Genomic DNA, 23,098 nt, shown 5'->3' with positions numbered 1-23,098 from the left:
ACAAAGACTATCTTCCTAAAATAAGGAGCAAGACCAATCTCAAGTATAAACATCAATGACAAGCAAAAACCACAGAATAAACAAGAATTATTTGGGGGTATGTTCCTTTCTATTTTTTCATTCTTTTATCATTACTCTACCTGTGAGTAAAGCCTCAATAAGGATCACTTTGAGAATCTTTGAGGCTGTGTAAATATGTTTTGTTGCTAGGTTCTGAAGCATCCCAGCTTCATGTGACACCAGCCGCGCAAGTTAGCAGAGTAGGAATAAAGCCAGTGAAGGCCATGGGATCAGAGTGAACAGAGGCTGTCTCTCTGTCACAGCTATCTTGACAGCTGGAGAAGGCAGCAGCCAGTAATGGCCCAATTACTCCTGTTAGGAGATGTACTGCACAAGGAGGTGCACCTATTTGCGTGCAGGAGCAACTGTCAGGGACACCTGCTTTGGGTAGTATCCGGTCTCGGAACTTGCAATATTGTAAGACTAGAGACAGCAGCATTGATACTAAATACTTTTGCTCAAATCTTTCCAAACATGATCATTGCCCCTGCACTGAGATTTCCTCTTCACCCTGTTCGGTCCCCTCCAGGTTGCAGTCTGGGATATTTCAGTGGTAGGACAGGATTTGGCCTCATCAGTTTGGTCCATTTGGGCAGCAGAGAGCCTTCTTGAGCTTAGTGAGCTTCACAGGCTGGAGAAAGTTTCCAAGAGCCTAGTGACCATCTGTACAGTGAGGTCTTCCTGACTCACTGTCTGCTGAGTGACTCACTGGTCACTCATCTATTGCCTACCTGGCAGAGTGTGTTAAAGCCTTTCACCAGGTGCTTCTAGTTTATCCACTTGCATATATCCCTCAGTGCTTTTCACAGTCTGAAATAAGACCATTCCAAGAGCCAGTGTGCAGACAGTGTGGCTCTCTCTCCAGATTTGTCTCTCCAGGATTCCAACCAGCAGAAGCCAGAAACAGGAAATGATGGGAGTGCCACTGCTGTGCTCCCTGCAACAGGCACATAAGTCTTTGACCTGCTGAAGGAAGAGGAATAGATTGGGAGGCCAGTGGGAGCAGGCATGACCTCAGACCCACAAGTTCAACCAAACATCCTGGGTCAGGACAGGTGGCTGATGGGCCTTGTAATGCTGATAATCAGCATCTATAGGCCCAAGTATGCGTCCAGATGGAGCCTGGAAATCAGCTGGGACCAGAGTGATGCCACTTCACCTTTGCTAAGGAGTCAGGATGGGGCTGGGGCACATGAGCTTTTTTCCTTCTTCAGGGCAGCTACTGCACTAACCCTGTTTTAGACTGCAATAAGCTAGTTGTCCTATATTCCCTTTACCCCACCATTGTTTCTTGCACAACACATCTTTGATCATAAAGCTCTGGAGAAACAGGATTTTGAGCCCAATTCTGATCTCACTTATTCTGGCATAATTCAGGATTAACTACAGTTATACTTGTAGATCAAAATCTGTCCAGTTACTTTTAACTGGGCAAAATTTGTGGTCTGTGGAAAGAAGAAAATAATCAAAGATGTGAATAATAGAGCCAGCTGAAGAAGGAGATATTTTTTTTAACCTCCAAAGTTCAATATTTTTTTGGCTAGCTCTTTAACTAATTGAAAAAATAGTTTTGTGGGGGGAAAAAAAATCCCATTGTACCTGAACATTTGGCATTATGATGCAAAATTTTACAGAAGAAAACAAAAATTGGAAAATTCCTGTCAGCTGAAAATAGTACTGATACTGTCTCCAGTGGCAACTTGTATTATAAGACAGAATATGGCAATGCTGGGATGTGTGGTTTCGCTTATTAAAGAGCACTGACTGAACTCCATTGAGTAACGTCAAGTGGATACTCAGAAAACGGAGCTGAAAAACACTGCTCTTTTCCCATCCTGATGTAGAAGGTCAGTGCTGAGGAACAGCATCCAGCAGGCAAGATTTTTGTACACAGGCCTGGGCCTATAATGCTACCATGCTCCACAAGCTGTGAAGCAACTTGGAGCTCCGAAAGCCCAATAAGCTCGAAAAGGCTCAAAAGGGTCAGTGTCATGTGGTGACTGCCATCCCTGCAGGCCAGGTTGCAATGCCCACAGCACTTTTGACCCCCTGAAGTACAAACCGTCCTCTTGCTCTTCGCGGTTGCCTGGGGGTGGCTGGACCCTCAGCAGCTCACCGGGTTGCATGCAAAGCACTGGCATGCTGACTGCACAGCAAGTGGAACTAGGGCAGCTGTTGATGTGGTGCCTTGCCAAAGTGTGCCTGTGTGCCAAGCTACAGGCAGCCGTGGTGGGAGGAGAGAGGAACCCCAAGCACTGACTGGGTTTACAGCTGAGTATTGGTTCAGATTAACTGCATGTGTGACCACAGGGGCTTAAACTCATTCCTCATCACAGTTATGAAGCATGGCTGTGAAGCATGGCAAATCCTAGGAACAAAGATATTTAGAGCCTTCACATAGTACAGTCCAGTGCTGTGTCACACGATGCACTGGATCTACTAAACGAGAGTCTTAATGTGCAGTCAGCCCTTCCAAGCACATAAAACAAAAGCCCAGAGACTAAAATCCTGATTTCTTGGATCAAAAAATCTCAAGGGGTTTTGACCAAGTATGCCAGGACCATACCAGTTTTGGGACAGCTCAGCAGCACTCGACAGTGCATCTGTGAGGGCCAGCGGAAGGAGAGGTCCCCTGCACTGGGAGGCAAACATGGGTACCCTTCTGTTCTTCTGAGAAGTACCCTCAAAAGGGGGACACCTGGCCAAGGTAGCCACAAGAGTCCGGACAAAGCACTAGTGTGTAAAACCACAAACCCCAGGGACAGACTGCCTCAGTGTCTTTTCTTTCAATCTGAGTGGTTCAGACACATTAAACTGATGAAGATCTGCCTAGAAAGAAAAGGCCTTTCTGTGGTTTCCATCATCTAGCAGAGCTGGAGGGAGGGATACTCTGCAAAACCATGCTGTAATCTGCATCGGGACTGAAGTGTATCAGCAAATGACATTTGGTGTGCTTGTTATCCTGCACTTCACAACCCTGGCTGTGGGGAAAGGAAACGTTGGGGTTTTAGGTCAACCACTGGGTAGCAATGATAAGTGATGTGCCATCACCGCACTTGATCACTGCTTCAGAGCTTGTACTTGAGTCACCAGAAATGTGCATGCTTCAGCCACAAAAATGTTTTAGGGACACGTTGAGTTATATAAGTTGCTTAACATTATTAGTCAATCAAACACTCTGCTTAACTGTTTAGGCCTAGAAAGCTCATACAGGCTACATACAAGCGAACCACAAACTTAACAGTCTTTTTCCATTATTATTCTTAGCAACAAGTTTTACTTCTCTACTTATCTTCTGGTACACCCACATATTTAGAAGACATTGGGTAGACCGAAATATTTTTGCTGGATCTAAGCTTTTAATATGCTTTTTACTATGTGGCAACCTGCTTCACCAATACGTTCTGATAATGCTGTGGTTCCTGGGCTTCTTGGTTGCTGGCAGCAGTACCAAGGGGCTAATCTGCTAAAGGCAGCATCCTTCCCTGCAAGCTGGGATGACTGCTAGAGACACCCTGGCACTCTGTGAGCGTTGCTAGAGGTCTCCAGCACCTGCTACCTTACATCAAAGCAAGACATTCAAGTGATCATCTGCAATGAAGGTGGCCCTGGGTGTGGGCCAGGTACTTCACTGCTGTGGTTCAGAGGGTATGTAGCACTGCGAGGCGAGCAGCACCTGCCTCCTGTCCCATCCCTTTTGTGTGCACCCGCGCACTTGCATTCTATGGGTTAAACCCTGAAACTACTGACTTTCTAAATTATGAGCGAGAGTTTTCTGATCTTGTTCTCCTCTCTTGCAATCAAAGCATTGATGGCAACGTGCACTGCAGGGAAAACTGAACCAGAAACTCCTACGCTGGCCTGCATCTTCACGTAGATGCTCAGGTTGTGATTTGCATGGCTGAGGTTGGTGGCAGTCATGTGAGCAGCTGCACCAGAGCACCCTGAAAACACCTGGTGCCCCCTGCTCCCAGGGGCATATCCCTGCTGAAAGGGCAGTTTTGCTCCCGAATACAAGAAGGGACAGGGAAACAGTGCTGGGGTTTCCCCCGATGGGTCCTCTGCCCGGACCATGCTGTTCAGTTGGAAAGTTAAAGAGAAAAAAAGATGAGTTTTCATACACCCACCTACACAAACTCATCCCAGGAGTCAGGCAGAGTTCGCTTCCTCCCACGCACAGTTGCTGCTGTGCAGACTTGGCCCTGGAGCCCCTCACCCCTGTCCCCTCCGTGCTACTGGATGGAGAAACCACCATAAACTCGCTTTAATTGCTTTGAGCGGCACCTGCCAGGAGGTTGATGGGCGGTCTTTCTGGGGCACATCCCAGGGGCACACTGGCACAGGGCTTGTTTCCACAGGTGCGCTGAAGTGTGGCTGTTCTCAGCCTACACCCAGCCAGGCCCACACTCACCCCTGGATGGGGCAGTGCAACCAGGGACCCATGGGCTGTGCTGTGGTGGGTCACCCCTCCCTGCCCAGCCCATGACATTGCCGGGTGGGAAAGGCCTATGGCTCCTACTGCCTTGCTGGCAACCAGGTTAGTGCCATGTGGTGCTTCTCCTCCTCCCTCTGCCGCCCCTGCTCTTCACCTTCCAACACATTTTTTTTGCAACAACACCATTACTGCCATTAAATTATGGGGTTGCCAATGATTTGTCACGAGGCATGGCGGGGGATGGTAAGCATGTCAGGGTGGTTGCTGTGGGTCAGAGCAAGAGGCTCAGTGCCCCTTCCCCAGCACTGCCCATCCAACAGGAGGAGTGGGAAGCACTTGGCTGGCAAGGTCCTTCATGAGGTCCCTTGAGCTAAAGCCCCTGTATCACCAGCAACAAACTGTCGCCTCTGCAGCTGGCGTCTCAGCCTCTTGATGCAAGGTACTGCAAAAGGAGCTGGACGCTGGACGGGAGCCATCCTGCTGTGCTGGCAGGGCAGATGGGGTTAAAAACCAGAGAAGTGGCTGTCTGTGTGTGGGGTGGGTGGAAAGCATGGGAGTAACTCATTCAATATGCCAAAAGGTGTGTGCTCAAGTTAGTGTCATCACCCGACTAGGGCCAGTCTGTTTTATAGGATAAAATATACAAGAAGCTTACGGTAAAAAAATAATAAAAAGAAGAGATTGCCAGGAGGATGAGAGCAGTGGGCTGGATCAGCTCGGCCCAGGCAGGAGGCCTGGAAAGGGACCAGGGAGGCAGGGAAGATCCATGAGGAGTTTCCTGCAAAGAAACCATTCAAGAAATTGGGCAGAGGCAGTATGCATGTGACGCCTGTGCGGCTCTGCTTGGGTGGAGGGGGAGCCATCGTCTGGGAAAGCAGCCCAGCCCGGAGATTTGGAAGGGGGTGAGGGGGAAAGAAGGTGCCGTTTGGATCAACCTGACCCAAAATAATATGTGGTTTGTATTTTCTAAGCAGAAAATTTAAAAAAAACAAAAAAAAAGTAGAGCAAAAGATTTCATGTTGGAGGAAAAGTCATTTTTCCTATTAAAAACCAAAACAAACTGGACCAGAAAAACCCCAAACCTTGCAGTTAAAAAATTCCTGCCAAGCACTGAAATATTTTCTAGTGAGGCCCAGAGGTGTCTGCTCTCCCTCAATACCATGAACCTGGTGTCACTGGAATGTCCCCCAGCTGGATGGGAACAACATCACATTGAATCTTGGGACCCCCTGCCCTGGGTGTTCTTGGAGATTTAACACCTCAGAATCAGGTTTGTAAATGTCACCAGTGCAGGGCCTAAAACACGTCGAAAAATGCAGGCTCTGTTCTCCTGGGACCTCCCAGCATGGCAGACAAGCAATCTCTCAGTCACCAAGTCCCTGTGCCCCCATCCTGACCAGCCTGATGGCCGGTGGGCGACGGATGGTCCTGGAGCTGGCAGAAACCTCCATGGGGAAGCCAAGAGAGTGATGCCAGTGGAGGCAAACCCATGACCAGTTTGGGCACCAAGGTCTTGCTTAGAAACACCTTCAGCATCATGGGTATGTGGTGGCCCCAGTGGCATGTCCAGGGCACCCCCCAGCTGGGCAGGGGGAGCGATGGCCAAGGGAGATGCCTAAAACATCCACGCACAGTACACAACTGCCTGTCTGGGCAGCTGCTCCCACTGGATCAGCTATGGACCAGTGAAGTCAAGTCAGTGAATCGGGCTAAGAGTAAGCCCTGGGCTGGGACAGCTCTGCCACCGATACCCACTGTCAGTGTTTTCTCTATGTTATTTGCAACTCAAAAGCCCTCCATCAGTGACACTGGAAACAGGCTGGGTACAGGAGCTGAGGGTGTGAAACTAATTCACAAGAGGTGCTGGAAAATGATTCTGACGGCATTTTTGGAAACTCTTTCCCTGAGCTGAAAAAAAAAGGGATTTCCTAAAACAACTGAAAATGAATTTGCCACATCTGCAAAGAGTGGCTTGTGGGTTGCCTGTCCCTTAAAGTAGCTAAGGAAGCTCTACAGTCAGCAATTTTTCAGTTTAAATGACAAAAGCTAATGTGCCCATAGACTCTGGTGAGTGTCAGGCATACTACTAGTTGCCTTAAATTCTGAAAATGCAACCATTTGAATTGTTAAAGCTCCACGAGTTTGCACAGTCCAAAAATACAGTCTCTTTGGCAAAAAAAAAAGCTGGTTTTGGAATCAAGAACAGCTTGTAATTAAAGCCAACAGTATGAGAATCTGTAACTGATCTGCTCTGAACAAATTATTTGGCTACCTGAAGAGAATCAAAACCTTTTTATTTTTTTGGAAAGAGATTCAAGGAAGAAAAACATTAACTTGCTGAGAAAGAGGAAACAATACGGGCAAATTAAAACAGGTAGATGCTTGACCTCTGTATCGGGCAAAGGTGAAGATGGGACTCGCTTTAGTTTGATGAACAATCCAATCACTGTTTATGACAAAAAATTAGACTATTTGTTTAAAAAAGAGCTACAGAAACCAAGAAGATCTTATGCCATTGACCTTAACACTCCTCTGTAATATAGTTGATGAGAGGGATTTTGTTTTATTTTTACTGAGACAAATTCAATAGATTTACAGTGATGAATGCAATAAAATTATACACGTGGTGAAGGAAAGCTTAGCTTCAAGGCAGTACAGCTCTGTCCAAGAAACTTAACTCCTTGAAATTTGCCATTTTCAGCTGGAAAGGAAAAATCTCAAAGGCATGACTCCAGCAAGGCTATTTAGTCAAACAGTACCAGATGGATGTGTGGGATTCACCTTCTGCTTTGGTTATGAATGAAAGTATCAGCTAGGAGTTTTCTAAATGCTATTTTTGCCTAAAGAAGTCTGGTCAAGATGTGGTTAATGTAGCTGTGCTTGGGACTGCTGTGCTTTGAGGAGGGCTGTGTGGAAATGAGACGGAAAGGAAGCTTGAGGAAGCCAGGTAGCACAATGACCAAAGTATGTGGCTTGGATGATTTTAATTTGTGACCAGACATTTTGCTTTGGTACAAAATCATGCCATGGTCTCCAGGAGACATAGGGAATTTGTGACTGGGTTTTCAGTATTTTCCTTTTTCCAGGAACCTCACCAACACTATAGCTCACGCTGTCCACATGAGGAGTAAATATCAGCATTTCCACCCTCAAGACAGGGAAGCAGAGAAAGAGCATTTTGACTGACATTTAAAGAGGTGGGCCATATCTGGGTTTTAATGGGCTTGGAGCATCTGCCTCTCCTTAAATTGCAATGGATTCAGTAGCAGCCCCAGGGAAGCCAGGTGGGACAGAGTGAGCAGGGTGTGTCACCCTACACTCACAGGAAGACAAACCCGAGGCAGAGAAAGGTCTTTATGCAACAATGGCTTAGTGTGTATTTGTGTCTCCTTGAGGAATTTCTGAAACATGTTTAAATGCTTACCTAAATCTGGACCGCTGAGGCAGCCATGCTGTTGTGCTTATACACTTCCTAACTTGCCTTTGGTATAGAAAAATTGAAGCCATCCCCTTCTGCCAGTCTGTAGGCAGCCCTCCCCTTACCGGGCTATGAAAGCCTCCAGCCTAGCAAAAATGTCTCTTGTATCTATTGCACTGAAGACAACAGACCTACAGACTACCCTTAGCCAGAAATAGTGTCAGGGAGAGCAAAAGAAACTCTTGTCCAAGCAATATATATAGATGCAAGTACTTTGTTGCACGATTAATAAGATAGTTTGTTTCACCACTTAAAATTCATCCAGAGGGCTCTTTTTAATAGTCAGAATCACGCCCGGCAAAAGTCTTTTTGAACATACCTATAAGGACTGCACTCTGAGTTCAGAGTGTTGTGACTTTTTGGTTTTGCTTTGTTTTCAAAAAGGTTTCATGAAAACCATTTTCATAAACTGACAGCAACAAGCATAACACACGTACAAAAACAAGATAGTAGTCTCATACGGGAAATATTTCTGCTTTCATTTTTATTTTATGAATACATATACAAGAGATGCATAATCTTCCATTATCCAGGCTTAAAAGTAACAGGTTGTTTGTTTGTTTGTTTTTTCCAAAATAGCTCAAAGAGGAAAATAAAAGTAAGGATGAAGGAGGTGCAAGATATCCAAACCATACAGTTGAAACCCTTGTGAAAATTACTTCTGAAATGTGAACATGTGGAGGATGTATCTCTCTCTGTGTGTGTGTGTGTGTGTGTGTGTGTTTGTGTGTGTATTGTCCTGTATCGTAAAAGCCTCACCCAAGGTATTTATGTATATGAATAAAAAAATGCTTTGGCATAACCAGGGAGTCCTCCATTCACACTTGTTGACATTTCTGAAATACTGAGAGAATAAAATATGAGAATTATATCATATATCATTTTCTCTCCTTGGCAGCAATGTCTTTAAATGCAGGGGGGAGAGGAATGAAGAAGAGTCTGTTGACAAGAGACTTTACTTCCATACTAAGATGGTTATATTAGCAAGATGCAGCAGGATGCAAACAGTTTCAAATAGAAGAGATGGAGATATATATTTATATATACGTATATAATGTAAAAATGGTTATTTTCTTTGAGAAAGGAAGATTTGTCAAGATAACATAAAATGAACCACTCTAAGACTAGCTTCCAGCAAAACATTTTGCTTTATTGGATCTATTTTCTAGCTACAAGTCAAGCTGACATCTGTCAAGCTTTTAAACTTTTCATATGGCAGTCTATAAGAAATGTTTCATGCAACGTCTACAATGCTAAATACAGGGTAAATAACTGGGATTAAACAGGTGAGGAATAACAGACTATTATAAGGACCAATAACAGCATATTATGTACATATAGCCATATTATATTCTCATGTCTTCACAGTAATGTGCAAATGTGACAAATATGGCTTTCATTTTTTTCTAAAGAAAGTAAGACATAATTATACAGAATAATGTTTTAAAACGCTTAGGAGGATTTCACCTTTTTGTGAAACCTGTTCAATCATCATTGCATTAGGGTTAAGGAGCCACCCCAACACGGAGGTGTAGTTCAGGTGTATTTCCAGAAGGGGGCACAGATTCCTAAGGCACAATATTAATGTTAAACATTTTTAATTTAAGTCATGCTATTTTATTCTAGTTTTGTTTTTATTTTTTGGTTATATGAAATAATAGGTTGTTGCTAGTTATATAATAAGCGGTTGATTGTAAAAAATACCATGTTAAAGGCTACACTACATGCCTACCTGTAGCTCCAGAAACATTAGCTAATCTGAAAACACACTATACAGCGCTGCATATTAAACCTTTGTGGTTTTTTGGTAATATTCTTTTTCATACATGTAGCAGAGAGTTATAAGGCTTCTGCGGAATAATAACATTATAACTGAACAAATATTTTACACTCTTCCATAATGGTATTTACAGTTACTATAACTCATATTTTGTCATTTGGTAAATAACATGTATCTTGTATGCATCCTTCTTGCCTATCTAAAGTGCTTGCTTAACTGCATGAGGAAAGAAAATGCATACCTGCTTTAGGTGCAACAAACCCTCAAAAGAAGTAGCTGAAATATCTGTTGTGGATCTGAAATGCATTCTCAGAAATTGAAATTATTGCTAAATTCAGTGCCCTCACTAGGCAATCATCTATATTATTTGTCATATATAAATATATGCATATATACTAGTATGTATGTACATGCATACACATTCATCTATCATGTAAAAGATAGATTTCGATTTTTTGTCCATCAACCTTTTTTATTTTGTGCTATTCAACTCACTTGTGCTATGACTGAAGCCAGATTAAAATCAAAATCTTAACATGCTACTACTAACAACCCTATGATTCATTAGCACGTAATAAAGACAATATGCAAAAGAAAGCTGAGATGATGACAAATCAGGAGGCTTTTGAAATGCACTGAGAATAAGGCAATAGGCTGTACATTACAGCGGAGGAAAAGCTGAAGACATTCTGGAATTTACAAACGCATCTTACTGGAGTAGGGATTGCTCTCCCTACTTTGCTGCAGAGTCCTATGCTTTTTTCCAATATCACTCTCCAGAATGCAAGCTCTACAGTTTCTGCACCTACCAACACTTTTAATGGTAGCAAATTCAAAGCTTATTAAAAATGCCCTGATGCCACAACCTGGTAAAATAAGGCACTTCCAGGGCTGTATTCCAGCGGTGCCATGCCAAAAAGATCAGCACTGGGAAGAAGTACTCAGATTTTGCTGAGTTTCCTAGTTTTGTCCCATGAAATGCGCCGTCTTGGAGTGTACTCCCTCCTCTTTCCTTTGAGATGATTTTCTTTAAAGAAGCTGTTTCATCAGTTGAAGTTGAGGAGCTACTTCTTCGTAAGCAAGAGGTAAATCTTCAGTTCCTGACATTCAGTAAGGTGGAAGATCAGACTGGTACCAGGCAACGTCTTCAGTTTATTCGGTATCTCTCTACTCGAGCTGACACTCCAGCTAAGTCAAAAGTGTGTGTGGATTTCATAGTAGGCCCGTATTGAAAGCTACGAATGGACATTGGTACTGGAAAGGTCATTCCTTATAATTTCATTTACTGCAAAGAAAGAAGACAAGAGAAAAGGAATCGATTAGTATCCCATGCTGCAGGCAGGTCTCTTCACTACACAGCCCCCCCAAACTTGCATCCGCTCCTTGACAGCTTCGGTACAGCTCTGAACAGTAAGCGTAACATCATGAGATAGCTTGTACAGGCTGATCACAGTGCAAAAGAGCAGGATTAACCAAGGTTATTAACATGCTAATTACCATGTAAAACCAGGCATCATAAGAACAGTAGCATCCTGGATCCTCGATCGCATCAAACATATTTAACATTTCAAATCAGTTACCGATAAAACATTTCATTTGGTCTAGATTGGCTTGGAAATGCAAAGCAAAGAGAACCACAGGAAATCTTAGAATAATCTACCCCCGCCATAAAAAGAGATGTTTGGAAAGTATGTTAGCCATGGCAGAAAGCTGCCAGCCGCTGAACCTGGGTACGTGCAGCTGCAATGCCTAGATAGAATACGACTTCACGTGCTGATTTTTTCCACTGTGGGATGATATTAGGAGAAAAAGAAGAAACTGCTGCGTGCTTGCCCATTCCCTGGAGCTGGTAACACATGTAAATACATACTCTCCTTTTGTGGTGACCAACACACATGGACATGCAGTCTTTGCTCCTATCTGTACAGACAGATGGGAGGGACGAGCAAGTTAAAACCCTTGGCAAGAGTCAGAGGAAAGAAAAAACAAGGTCTGCTATCTCAGCATCAGCCAGTCAGGCTGCATCTCCACTGATAAAGTGTTGTTTTCTTTATTCACAAGCCTTCTTTCATTCTTCTCCCCCTCCCCTGCAGATCATCAAGCAATACAGTTTCCCACACTCCAATTATGTCCATTTATCAGCTTGTGATTTTTGGCAGATGGACAGGAAATGACTGAACCTGGCAAAGGCCATCTACAGTGGACTACACAACATCCCTTTTATTTCCACCCCACCTCCCTGCAGCGACTGCCACCACCTGATTTACATGAAGATAGACAAAATGCCATCAGTAGGGCTATCACCACTTCTGAGTTTCCCTAACATTGCTGGGAGTGGGAAACACGTGCCCACGTCATGGAAGCACCACGGAAAAGCCCGTGTTTTCCTTTCCTTGTGGGCTGCTGTTCACAGCCATCCAGATAACTTCACATGTTTACTGGAAAAGACTAAGCCCGTCTAAAACCAACTTCCTGAAGCAAGTAGTGTTTTGGGGTTTTGGGTGGGTTTTTTTTTCTGCAGACCTATTGCCCATTTAGTAATTGCAGCACATGAATCAGTCAGGATTTGTGTCACAGGTCCTGGCCACCGAAACCACTTCTACCAATGGATACGCACACCATACTTCAGAAAGGAAATATCAGTTGCATTTGTAACTACCTATTTATGGCAGCAAACTAAGAGCGGTATGAAAATGAGATGTGAAGACAAAGCAGTTCTTTCTCGGAGTACCACAGAGTACATCTTTAATATTGCCAAACAGCGGAAACAAAATCAAGCAGTAAGTCCTGGTCTGTGGCAAAGACTGCCCTGCATGCATCCAAACACAGCAAGAAGTGCTACCCCACTTATACACTGCAAGACCCGGCACAGCTTTTGAGACCGAGTCTCTGTCTTGAATGCAAACCGCACACTTCTTCTGTGGTATGATTATTCCATGATGCTTTTGTAAAGATAGTTTCTTTGATAAACTTCTCAAAGCAACACTGGGTATGAAGCAAAAACACACAGTGATATCTTGGAGTAGAGTGTGACAATGAAAACAAATCCTCATATGGGCCAGACAGTGTCACAGTTTACTAACTTTCCCTCAAAATTGCTGTTACATCAAACAAAATTAAGATGCTAATCAAGGCAGTCCTCAGTCTCTGTGGTTAGCTAGTGCTTAAAAACATTAAATAATGAATCTTCACAGAGTTTTTGTAAAATGGTGAACATAAGCATCACTGGTGCTTCACAGATTTTGACAGGGAAGTGGAAAAGCAAAAGAGCTCCCCATCTCAGTCAGGACTAACACTCAGGTATCGCGAATCTCAGACTACTGCCACAGCACACACTGAGGTACTCCTGATTGATTCATTCAGTAAAACTTTCAAAAGTAACATCCTCCAGCCCACCAGACAATTCTTTCCCCTGTTAAAGCATTTAGTAAAACTAGAAACTTGATGATATGAGGGTCTAAGAGCCAAAGGTCCATCTCCAAAACTGGCTTAGGCACTCAGAGGCTGCCCTTTCCAGCCGTGCTAGGTACCCTCAGCTGAATTCTCTGTCAAGTGCTGTAGGACACATCTTACCCTAGAGATTACATGACTTTTCCTTTCAGCTTGGAGTCCACCTGCCTTGGCTCAGCCCAGGAGACCACCACGGTCCTTCAGTCACACTCTCTCCAGCTCTCAGCAGCCAAACCAATCTGCCCACATCTGGAATCACGTGTAATTTTGTTATCAACTCCAATAGGATACTGATTAGACCTTTGACGTTATTGCTCATTTTTGTTATATGTTACTTGCTTAACAGAGGTGGACTTTGATGAGTAGCAGTCAAGTCTGGTATCCTCATGTAACAACATCTGACAGCTGTTCAACAACAGTCACTAGACAATGTCAGTGTGGACCAAGGAGTCAACTGAACCTCAACCAAGGTGCACCCATTGCCACTGGATCTTACAATCAAATGGGGCCAAATGGGATGTTCAACAACTCTCTCACCCATGGTGGCCCGCAGACAGCACAGCTCAGACATAGACCTCCTTATTTCACTGTTGCTTGTTCCCCTTTAGCCACCGCAGTGTTGAAAATGCAAAAATTCCCAATAACGCAGTGGAAAAAACCTATAGAGAGGGACAAGAGTACATGCAGAAGGCCCAGGTGGGGCAATACATGATCTGGCAAAACAGCCGATCTTGTAGAGGCAGATCAGTAGCAGAAAGCACTAAACACGAGAGCTGAAAGGGGAAGTGTGCTGAGAGCGGGCTTTCCCGCGCTGCCCGCCGAGGCACCTGAGGCTGGAAGGAAAACCCTCTGGTGGGTGCAAATGGGGGGAAACCAGGTGGCAAGCGTATGTGAAGTGCACTGGGTGATGCTTGCTGGGTTCGGCTAGATGGATGCTCCCCGCCACCTCTAGCTGCATGGTCCAGCACTACCATGAAGACAATACTCTCTCCTTCCAGGTCTGAGAAGCTGAGGGAAAACTTGGGAAAATGCAGTTTTAGGTCAGCAAAAATAACATGAAAATATGGATTACATTTCTCAAATAGTTTCAAATGTCTTTAGCATCAACATTTTTAATTTCAAATTTCTGGAAAATTTGCTTCCTTTAATGCTCCAAAATATATTCACATTTTTGTTGCATGTTAGGAAATGTTTCATTTTGGATCAAATGGAATGTTTTGGAATGTTTTGTTTGGCCCAGAACTGATTTTTAAATTATTTTGGCAAGAAAACATCAAATATTCTTGTTGTAGGCTGACCCAAGATTGACCTTCCCAACAGCAAATCAAAAATTCTTTTACTTAAGTATGGGCCTGCTGAAGCATCCTGTATGTCCATCTGTACCAGTACCACATCTACCATGATGGACAGTAGCCAATTCTTTTGGAAAGAACATCGGAACCAAAGCACACCTCCAGTGATGTTTTCTCTAGTACACCTTTACTCTGATTGAGGGCTTCATGAGCAAGAGGAGGTCTGCATCCTCATTTCTAGTGAACTTTGATGAACTTTCTTCCATGATAATTTCTAATAACCTTCTGAACCTGTTTTGGCTTTCATAGTTTCCTGCAGCAACTGGTTCCACAGTTTAAGTGAAAAAAGTACTTCCTTTCTGTTTTAAATTTGTTTCTTGATACTTTCATTCATGTGTCATGTGAACGAGCTGATTGTTCCCTGTTCACCATCTCCTTTACCACCCATCACACTCCTTCCTCTTAGTATCCTCAGGGCTCCACTCAGTCCTGTAGGACCATTGCAGAACTCCCCAAAGAGGTAGGATATATTGCTTGTGCAGAGAAAATTGCTATTTTTCTCTTAGTTCCCACCTTTCTAACAAAATATTTATTATATACTTGAGGAGAGTCAGCTGGTTCCTGTCTTGAATGCTCAAGTTTTGGCTTACAAATATGTTACTACAAGAGGATTGTGTGTGCTCCACAGAACAGCAGTATTCAGTGCAAGCAGTATTTTGGCCTGCGTTTGAGTTTCATTCCTAAAGCAAATGCTCGTCTTTGATTCCACTGCTGCTTGGATACGTGTCCATTCACGTCTGTAGTACCATTCCAGGAGCAGTTTGTGTTTTGAATGAGCACATTTTTCAAAGAAAGGTTGAAAAGGCTTTACACTCATTTTAAAAACAAAATAACCTGAGTACTCAAAAAGATCCATTTCATAAACAGAACAGATGAGACACAAAGAATCACCTGGCTTACTGGAGGCCCTACATAGAGTTTAGCAGCAGATCTGGAATGGCATGCAAGATGTTTAATTTTCAATGCCTAGATTAGCACAACACTTCCCTTAAAGCAACAGGTTGATCCCTATCAGATCAAACAGCTGAGTACAATGATTTACAGCACCTTTGTCATCAGATTTTGTTCACTTTCTGCTGGCTTTGAGGAGGGGGGCCACTGTATAGCTAACACCTACAGTTCCCCACAATGCCTTCCCTCAACTGGTATTTTCCATTGTCACGTTCAGCTTTTCCACTGACAGAAAGTCAAAAAAATAATAATGCTGAGAAATGTAGGTAACACGTGACCTCTCTACCTGTCAAGGCGTCTGAAAGAGGAACCTTTCCTTTGCTAAACAGCAGATGCCACAGTAGCAGGATGTGGTAAACTGTTACACCACATTTTAGTTTAATAAGGAGTTTTTTCTTCTTGTATTTAATTTTGCTTTAAAATGCCCTTGCAATGGAAATTTTTGCTTTACTAATTAGCAAAATCAGTGTCTTACCGATGCAACAGTTTGGGTTCCTGTAGAGAACAGGACAACCAGATATATCTGAACAAGTGCGGGTTCCATATATAGATGTGAACTTCATAGGAAATTGAGTATTTTTAACATTTGGTGGCTGTACATGGATTCCATCAACTGGCAAAACTTTAAATTTCTGTAGATTTCTCCTCTCCTTGGATCTGACTACTAATATGGATAACGTTGTGGCCTTTTGTTTTAATGAAATACCTGTTCTTCTGAGACAAAGTTCGGCCTTCCAGCTCAGATATTGATCCCCCTCAGATCAAAGAAGTTACATGGTCAGCGGCGCAGGGAGTGGGGAGAATGCACATGCAGGGCATTTCCACAACTGCGGACCATTTTGGGGCTACAAATATGAGAGCCTGGAAGACTTCATACTCCTAAAGACACATGTTCCCAAGAGTCTGAAAAGATAGAAGGTGAACTGAGAGCCACGGTCAAACCCACAGTCATAAAGAGCTGAGTGTAGACTTTGGGCACGTTAGTTTTGGGAGGGATTGATGGCACTTTGAAAACACCTCTGTTCACTTTGTTAGTGGTAACATAAAGGCTCCAGTTTCTGGCTGTGTTAAGCCGCTATCTCTCCACACATCGAACACTGAAGGCTGTGGAAGTCAACAATCGTCTTTCCACTGACTCCAATCCACTTCAGCAGTGGCCCAGAAAGGCTTGTGCAAGGAGACTGAGTAGTGGAGCCATGGGTTGTACTCACTGTTGCATCCCTTCCCAACTGCACGCTTCTCTTTCACAAATGAGCTTTGCAGCTCTATGCTCTACTCTTTTTTAAGATGCGTGATAGAATTGAAGAAAAAGGGCACTGAGAGCTTTTGCACAGAGCTGATGTCTTGCAATTCACTGGATGTGTACGTGTCCCTGCTCCTGTGTAAACAGTGATGGCATCAGCTCGGTTCCTTCAGGACAGTTTTTGGTTTCATTATCAACAGGAAGAGTTGCATGGCATGTCCCAAGACATCTAGGCCTTCAGGGTCACATCAAGCTTTTTTCCACAGCTGACTAACCAACCTTTGCTTGTTACTTCATGTCCACCTGTGACCGCTGGGGACCATCATCTCTACCATGGAGCACAACTGAAGCAGGAGGTTCAGATGCCGTAATGCACTCTTGCCGAAAAGGAACAAAAGCAACTGGTGCATGTGTCATGGAAAATACAAGTAATACCAGCTGCATCTTTTGAGCTACATGTGTGAAAAGCCTGCGTGAAACTGCGCCCGGATTCTGCCATGTCTGGACAGTAATGCTTCGTCTTTCAGATGTGTGTAACTGCCCAAGCAATGCAGTGCCGTGTTTGGATACCACATTTGGACCATGTTTGACACTGGTCAAACTGCACAGCTAGGTGTCACATTTGAGCAATCTCCAGAAAAGAGTAGCAGTCCTGAAACAAAACTGTGTCAGTTTGGCTTACCATTTTTGCCTTCCAGCAGAATTCACGAGCTCAGGTCAAGCCTTAAGACAGTATGACTACATCGACACCCTGGTCAGGGATCTCTCCACATACCTCATTACACGGCATGGACATACCCCTAAGTGCTCTGAATGTCCACTGTTGGCAACAGCTCACTGCTCACGGGCATTGTGGAGAGCAGACTGTGTTTTCCTCTCCACTGGGTATAGCTCTGACCATGTTAACACTATTCAGCATATGAAGAGGGACGGGGAAACATAACACTGGAGTGAGTCTACGAGTCTGACGCTCATACCATGCTACCTGTAGTAATGCTTCATAGTATGACATTCACTTTGCTGCCTGTAATTAGTGCCCTTGGATTTTTCCACCAGTGATGCCACATCTTGCTCCATCAAGCTCCTGTGCTCTCATATGCCCTTCAGTTTAGATGAAATGCCACACATTAGCATCACTGAAGAGGCATTCAAAGTTGCAAATGAATGCAGAGGAAGCAGAAATACAGGAGGAAAAAATATTTTCCCTTATCTCTCTATACAGATTTTATTTAAAAAAAAAAGGCTAAATATAGACAGTTACTAAAGAAATGAAGCTCCTGGTATTATCTCCATCACATGAGTAAAATCCTACAGGTTTTATCAGGGTACCTACTTTCTCACTACTAATAAGCAGCACTCCTTTCTGACATTATGAAAGCTGCATCAAACAGCATAGAATTATTACTTAAATCACTGAAGAAAATAGGGCTGTCTTAGAGAAATTATTTTTTCAAAACTACTAAGTATTGTCCTGTGAATAAGAAAAAAAAAATCAGAAAATAGTGATACAAATTCCTGAGGTGCCAGTCTGTAATGTGAAACTATAGATCACATTAAAGCTTACTGAATTAAAAACCAAACAAAACAAGTCTTGTGAAGCAATGGAAAATATAACTTCACACGTTCCATAAAGAAGTCAGATCTTGTATTACCTCAGGTGTCCTGGATGTGTTTAAACCTTAAACTTATTTTTATCTGTTTAATCATAATAAGCTATCACCACAGGGCACGCTATTTTTGGAGACAACGAATAGGACAGTGGAGCAAGTGAGTGACAACAAGTAGCAGGTTTTAATAAAACATGATCCTCCCATACGAACGTTGGCTTGGCACGATGGATGGTATTGTTGTGCATGACAGACATTAGCATGGAGTCATTTTCCTACCTGCTCTACCCTCTGCTTTGTTCAGCTCAACAACTCCAAATAATGTGAAATCTCCCACAGCGGCTGTGGAGGGCTAATGGGAAAGGTTCCTTGCTGTAGTGTGATGACAGCCCTGTGTGGCAGTAATTTAAATGGGGTTCTTGACTAGGTGCCCAGACTAAATGAGTCCCATCCTATTGCACCAAAATGATTTTTTTCATCCCTCCCATATGCAATCCCAGGAATGCCCTGCATCCCTTGATCTGCAAACGCTCAGGGATGAATTTCCCGTCTGCTGGGAATTAGCTCAGGAATCAGCAGAGCCGCAGTGATTCCCAACACACTGGGGTCTAAACTTTAGCTCACTTTTACTCTCAGTCTGAGGGTGGCTGCACTCAAGCTGGTTTAGTTTTTTATACCAAAGAATCAGAGAGTCAACAGGAATTTTCAGTAGCTCTCACTGAGGCCATCCTTGCCTGGAGCAGCTGGGGTTTGGGGTGCAGGATCTGCCCCGGTTTGATGCAAGCCACGTTTGACACACACACACACGTGAGGGTAGGGCTGGGAAATGCACAAATAAACCACATTTTAACCAAAATTATGTGTTTACATTCCTAAGAGCATCTGTAAGGGAAACAAAACAGACATATTTTACGTTTTAGACAAAATTTCCACATGACAGAAGAACTACGCAAATGCTACCTAAGGCAGCCAAAACCCATGGTCGGTACTGCTGAAAGCTTTGTGGGTACCAGTCAGGAAGGAATAAGGAAGAGCATTGCACTGCTTTGCTAGAGACAACAGAAATTTGTCCCCACCATAAGAAATACAGCAATACAAACCGATCCTGGTGATCAGTTTTACTTTCCAGTTTAGCACTACACAGTAAAACAGTGCTGTCAGACCCTGGCATTTGAAACTCATGAATCATGCCCTGAAGCACGATGAGAGTGGATTCAAAATTGAAACAAATTTAAAGCAGTTCTGCATTTGCCTGTTTTTTAGCCTTCAGACGTCTCTGATGGTATTTATTAAACCCCCGATGTAACAGGAATTAAACTTCCTTTCTTCTTTTTGACTCTTATGTTTCTGATCCCATCCCACAAGGTTTGTTGTACCTCACAACTAGCAGTCAACTGCGGCATGGGTAACACTTGAGGCACGAGACTCTTGAAGCATCCCGCTGCTAGAAGAGCAAGGTTAAAGCCCACCTGATGGTCCCAAGGGCTGGCAGCTTGCAAAGCTTACAGACAGTGAATGGGAGAGGGAGAGTGGGTCTGGACCACACTGCAAAGCTCTGAGCCTGATGCTGGAAGCTGCTACTTGGGGACCTCCTGGGGACCAAAGGAGCATCCCACGTGCACACATCCAGCCCAGCACCAGGGATTTCTGATGGCAGCTGGCACCACCAGCCTTTGGACCTCACATGGCAATCCCTATCAGGCCAGACCTTTCCATGTAACACAAGAAGTGATTTCTTCACCATGCTGGAAAAGTGACAGATTAGCCTCAAAAAATAGTATTTGTGGGGGTACAGGAAGAAAAAGGGGAGCAAGAGAGTGTCCATACTCTCTATGACTTACTGATTTCAGAGTTTAAAAAAAGCCAAATAAGACTAAATTTCTCTATTGATTATACAATTATTAATCTTTTTAGAAGCTTTTCCAACACTGCACATAATGAGCAATTTATCAAAGCATATTAGGTGCCACAGAAGTTGCATTCAATATAAAGGGGTCATTAAGTTTCTTGTAATTACACATTACTGAAGCTTTTGTTAGTTCTAAATTAAATCAATGGGATGTGCATGTATGCTCTTTAATTGACTTTATGTAATAATAGTGTGGCCCCTAGTGATCATCTGGAATCCTCCAAAATGAGCCATTTTGCACTGCTGTTTGTGAAAAAATGGCTCATGTGCAGCTGCACATATGAAATAAAGCAAAGAAATAATGAATGGAAGAAAGAAAGAAGCACCTTGGGTCACACAGGAGTTACTTGCTGAGTGTCCTTTTCTTTCCACAGCAGAGAACGGCCAAGAGGTCAGCTCTTCTTCCACTCAACCAGCCTCAAAGTCTGATGGACTTCAGTAGGAATAACATTGGGCCTCAACACTAAAAGTGTCCTGGAGATCGGTTAAAACAGGGTTTATCTGATTTTTTTTCTACTCAAGGAGGGGTTTTGTTTTTGTTTTTAAATGGCCCTACTAGCCCTATTAACATTGCCATCATCATCACCTCATTATAGCCCTTTTCATCAGCAAACCTCAAGGTGTGTGCTAAACAGAAAAGATCAATGCTATTATTCACATCATCTGGCACTAAGGCAGGGACATGTAGCACTGAGGGCACCTAGGCAGGGACAACAGTTGCATGCTGCTGTGTATATAATACATGATGCGTTCACGTGCTGCTTCGGGGAGCAACCACTGTTGGGCCACACTCCCATCTAGGCTGTGGCGAAGGCTCAGCTTTGTTTGCTAACCCCTAACGTACAGGGGTTTTGCTCAGGCACATAAAATGGCCATGAGATGACTCAGTGAGTGGCCACATGCTGCTCAATGGAAGAGAAGGCTGGGCAGAGTTAATAAAATTTTTAATGTGTTTGATAAGGAAAAAGAAGTCCACCTATGAGCCTCCTTGGGGCTAGCCTAGGAAAGGTCATGCTAGCTGGGGGAAATCCCTAGGGGATGGAACATGGCTGATAATCTTCAGCAGTGAGTGCAGAAGCAGGGCTAGCTCTGGCAATCTGCACTGGTGGCTTCAAACAGCCTGCAAAAAAAATGATGCGGGCAAATCGTCATGCAATAAATTTGCTTGTGACATGATGACCTGGCCACCACCATAACATGAACTGTACATAATGCCACGGGATTTTATTTTAACCATGTCAGAATCTGTTACTGAGGAACCCTGCAGTTCAAAGAGGAATGCACGTCTTCTCTGTCACTGCTCCTTGAAGAAGAGCACTGGCAGTGGTTAATGATACTCTTGTGTTGGTTTTGCACCACACTAACTACGCTAGGTAAAGACTTTTTCATGACAAAACTCCCATCCAGTTTGGCTGGGAAGGTTAGATCCGAAGGCTGATTCAGTGGAGCCACACTGGAGACATATCAATGCAAGCTGGGCCATGGTGGGGAAACTACCAGCTGGGTGTTATTAGGTGTGCCTTCCCAGCACAGAAGATGTAGCTGTGAAAACCACCCTGTCCAGACAGTTCTTGGACTCCAGTACTCCTCGGATGCTAAAACTGCCTATAGCAAGCGTCTCAGATTAGAGCAGCTGGAAGAATACTCTTATTTGTACATGGTCCCAGTGTGACAAAACTGGAAACACGGCAAAATGTCTTTTTCTCTTTTCTCCTCTCCCGCATGCTGTGTTAAGCTGCAGAATGGCTCCTTAGGCTGGACTGACAGAGCAATGTCAACAAAAAGCCCACCAGATATGGCTGCAAAAATTCAGTAAGAATCACAGCTGGGCTCCCAAGGAAGAAGAAACTTTCCTCCTTGCAGCTCAGTGCTTGACACAAGAACCATGCTGAAGCTCAGTGCTCTCTACTAGAGAGTAAATTTGTTCTGCCCCAAGAACGAAGCACAGCAAACCTGTGTCCAGCACTAGAGAACGAGGAAAAAGGCACTTGAGAAACACAAGCATACAACACTCATCTCTCAAGCACATTTAAGGACCTGAAATTTTATTCAAAATGTTTGCATTACACTTTCCAAACAACCACTTGCAATATGCAACAGACTTCTTTTCTGCCTCCTTTTGAGTACTTGGACTCCAAACCCCTTGCTTCTCGATAAGTGAGAAATGACGGGTGCTACCATGGCCCGGGCTGTGATCTGGCAGCACATCCAAACTCCAGTAGGAATCTGGCCTGCACTTTCAGAGGTGCTCCAGGCAACAAAATGAGTGGAAGAACTTTAACAGTAATTCAAGAGCAGCTTTAAAAAAATTTATTAATGCTACAATGAAGAAAACTGGCTGCTTACGTGAGATTCAGTCAGGTCAAGTCAGCCAATTCAGATCAGGAGATGAGTGCATGGAGCCTAACACAGCAGCTTTGGAAAATCCACACAACTACACACGCAGGCCCTGGGACCTAGCTGTGGCCATGCAGATGTGCAACATTTGGCTCAATCTTCAGAAGCATCCTTGTGACAGGAGCAACCCAGCAAGGGTCAGCTCTTGCTGAAGACTCTGGGAAAGCAACACTATTTAGGCTGGGGCCTTAGGGACATAAAGGACATTTCACTGATGTGATGAAAGAAAAAAAAAATGTAAGTGCAACAAAGGCTTTGGTGAAAGGCTGCACAAGCTGATTGTTGTCTGCTCCACACAACAGCCTTTCTCGTGTACCACACCTTTTGTATAACAGTTACATGAAACAAATTATTATCTCCAGTAGCTTCCGTCTACACACATTTCTGAAATACTTTCATTCCAAACTGTTTTGAGAGGAAACATTATAAAGAATGG

The 23,098-nt window shown here is 43.7% G+C and overlaps 1 protein-coding gene across 1 annotated transcript in view; it reads right to left on the bottom strand.

The window, feature by feature from the left end:
• Nucleotides 1-8,451: 8,451 nt before the first annotated feature.
• NFATC1 (nuclear factor of activated T cells 1) overlaps nt 8,452-23,098 on the bottom strand; it is a 111,594-nt gene continuing 96,947 nt past the window's right edge. The window contains exon 11 of the mRNA XM_074899761.1: nt 8,452-11,038. Within this exon, the coding sequence (XP_074755862.1) occupies nt 10,989-11,038 (50 nt within the window). The 3' untranslated portion in view covers nt 8,452-10,988. The remainder of the gene's footprint in view (nt 11,039-23,098) is intronic.

Source organism: Athene noctua, chromosome 2 (assembly GCF_965140245.1).
Source record: "Athene noctua chromosome 2, bAthNoc1.hap1.1, whole genome shotgun sequence".
NCBI classification, from domain to species: Eukaryota; Metazoa; Chordata; class Aves; order Strigiformes; family Strigidae; genus Athene; species Athene noctua.
Note: the sequence above shows the minus strand (reverse complement) of the source record. Positions and strands in the feature narration are given on the sequence as shown.